At 38.3% G+C, this 2639-nt stretch overlaps 1 protein-coding gene across 1 annotated transcript in view; it reads left to right on the forward strand.

The window, feature by feature from the left end:
- Positions 1-2128, forward strand: part of LOC106632720 — an 11890-nt gene extending 9762 nt beyond the window's left edge. Inside the window, exons 6-9 of the mRNA XM_042217050.1 lie at positions 4-39; positions 115-223; positions 1107-1252; positions 1811-2128. Of these exons, the coding sequence (XP_042072984.1) occupies positions 4-39; positions 115-223; positions 1107-1252; positions 1811-1933 (414 nt within the window). The 3' untranslated portion in view covers positions 1934-2128. The remainder of the gene's footprint in view (positions 1-3; positions 40-114; positions 224-1106; positions 1253-1810) is intronic.
- Positions 2129-2639: the final 511 nt, after the last annotated feature.

Here is a 2639-nt window from a genome sequence, read left to right on the forward strand (position 1 = left end):
TCTGTTCCAGAGCTGTGGAAGCAACATGCTGCTGTTGAGGTACTGTCAGCTGATGATGCATGGTCACGTATGAAAGTCTGAAGGAGAAATTGAGATTTCCTGTGTTTTCTTTAGGACTACATTCAAGAGACAATAGCACATTGGAGGAGCTGCAACATTGACGTGCTGCTGTGTCCTGTGATTGGACCAGCCTACAACTTCTTGTACTGTGGCAAACTTTCAAGTATGATTTACTCAGTATGACAGACAACTTAGTTTCTGTGTCTATCACTTTGTTTTCAAAAAAATGTAATTACAGGACTTTAAAGATGTTTAAAGTGTGAAGCAAAAGTCACAAATTAGATCAGATATTGTTACTTTAATAGTTTCAGAAAATTACAAAAATATGTAAAATATAAAAGGCAAAAGATAACAGTAACTAATAAAAAAACACTTTATTTTTTCAGTTTAATTTTTATTGTGTTTAGTACTTCTATTTGTAAATGAAGTTTAGCTAAAGTGTAATTCATGTTGTAGTGGATTCAGAGGGTTTCATCACCGGGGAACCGGATAGACATGATAAAAAAAAAAAGAATGACAGTGTACAAAACATGTCTGTGAACTCAGTCATCCAGGTCACTGTAGTCTAAGGAGCTTGGAAAGAAAAACGTCATTGCTGCTTGTGACTTACACCCGTTTTCACACCTTGGATGGTGTGATTAGGTATAGGATCAATGGGTGGTCCATGACCCTCTTGGGGACACTCCCATGGGGCTTAAAATCTGGGACTCTCCACCAGCTGCTCTTGGAACTGAAGAAGCTTCTTGAATGAGAGGTGAAACGTCTTCAAGAAACCTAAAGAAGTCCAGACACTTTTATTTCCAAGCTCCTTAGTGTACAAAACAGTTACACGTTATAATACAACTGAACTTTGAAAAGAGGAAAAAAGGAGACATTTCATCAAAGATGAGGACGACTCTCCAGACATTACTTGCTTTAAAAAGTAACCTGGGTCTGGATATAGAGCAATGCATTAACTAAATTATATTTAAATTAAACAATAATTGCATTTGTAAAGGCTAAGAATGGTGTTTATGTTTCTTTATTTTTGTTTTCTACACTTTCAGCTGCTGCCAGCTACACGATGCTCTACAATCTCCTTACCTTTCCTGCGGGTGTAGTCACTGTTTCCACAGTGACCACAAAGGATGAGGAGGAACTCAAGCACTATAAGGGCTGTTATCAGGACATGTGGGACAAACTCTTCAAAGAGGTAGGCAACATGTACCAGTGAGATAAGACTGAGTGAGAACATAGAGCCAGGTTTACTAACACGTTGTGTCAGGACAAACTTTTGGCATGAGAAAAAAATAGATTTTTCCAAAGCGAGTGCAGTAAGAAGACTTCAGTTAAGAAGTGGGGGCTCAGAGACTTTTGTAAATGATCCATTTGCACGTGTTTAATGTTTATATCCACGCTGTAGACTGCCTCACTATTTTCCTCTTCTGGCATATGAACAGTTATAATTCCAGGATTGTAAACAGCAAACGGTTTTCAGCACATCAACTGTGCTCCAACAACCATTACTTATTACTGGTGGATCTACACATATTCAGCTGCATGCACTTTGACAATACGTGAGATCACAGATAAACACATGTACACACATGACTTCCCCATGAATTCAGCAAATCCGTTTTTTTTTTCTAGGTAAACACCTTTCAGCACTATTTGGGGATTGTGCTCTTTTGCCCTGTTTAGTAAATTACACATTTAGGTGGTGCGTTCAGCTGCTGAGCATTAAGTGACAGGAGTGTGTTTTTGTGTTCAGGCAGTGACCGGTGGCGAGGGTCTACCTGTGGCGGTTCAGTGTGTTGCTCTGCCGTGGCAGGATGAGCTCTGCCTGCGCCTCATGAAGGAAGTGGAACAACTGGTCAAAGAAAGCAAGAAGTAAAGCTGCTTTCTTTCTCAGTCTCACAGGAGAGGCTGCAGACTTGAGAGGAGACACGTTAACTTGAGTATTTCCTGTAATAATGAGCTAATTGTGTGATAAATAGTGGAGTATTCTCTACACTACAAGCTTAATCTGGGCACTTTTTGTTTTTTGGCTGTTTGTTGAAGGTTAAATAAAAGGTAATTGGTAAAATTACACATTTTTTGTTCTTATTGTTGTAGCTCTTTTGTCGTATTACCATCCATTTCATGTAATAAAGTATGAAAAGGCACTAAAAGCCTGAAAACTGGAAGCATGTCAATATTAGGCAAAGAGACAGTGCTAGTACATGTGTAAAAATGTTAAGAATTAGCATTAAATAATAAGTATGTAAAGTAATATTACTGTTTGTGCACATAATTCTACGATTTACATTGTATACATATACAAATTAGTACATACTACAGTTGCTTTTGTTTACAACAACAAACTTTATTTATATAGCACATTTAAAACCAGTGGTGTACCAAAGTGCTTAACATACAAGAGGGTAAGATGAAGTAACAGGGAAGGATGAAGGCTTGTTACGACCCGTCTAGGGCCAGGCAATAACATGAGTGAGGCACTCGCTTCCCACCCCAAGACCCAAGCAGCCACAGGAAACAAATCTGTTCGTTATAATGTGATTTATTTACAAAGTGAAAAAAAGGAACAACAAAACGGGAGT

This window comes from Haplochromis burtoni, unplaced genomic scaffold (assembly GCF_018398535.1).
Source record: "Haplochromis burtoni strain Fernald_Lab_line unplaced genomic scaffold, NCSU_Asbu1 Contig_1560, whole genome shotgun sequence".
Lineage (NCBI taxonomy): Eukaryota > Metazoa > Chordata > Actinopteri > Cichliformes > Cichlidae > Haplochromis > Haplochromis burtoni.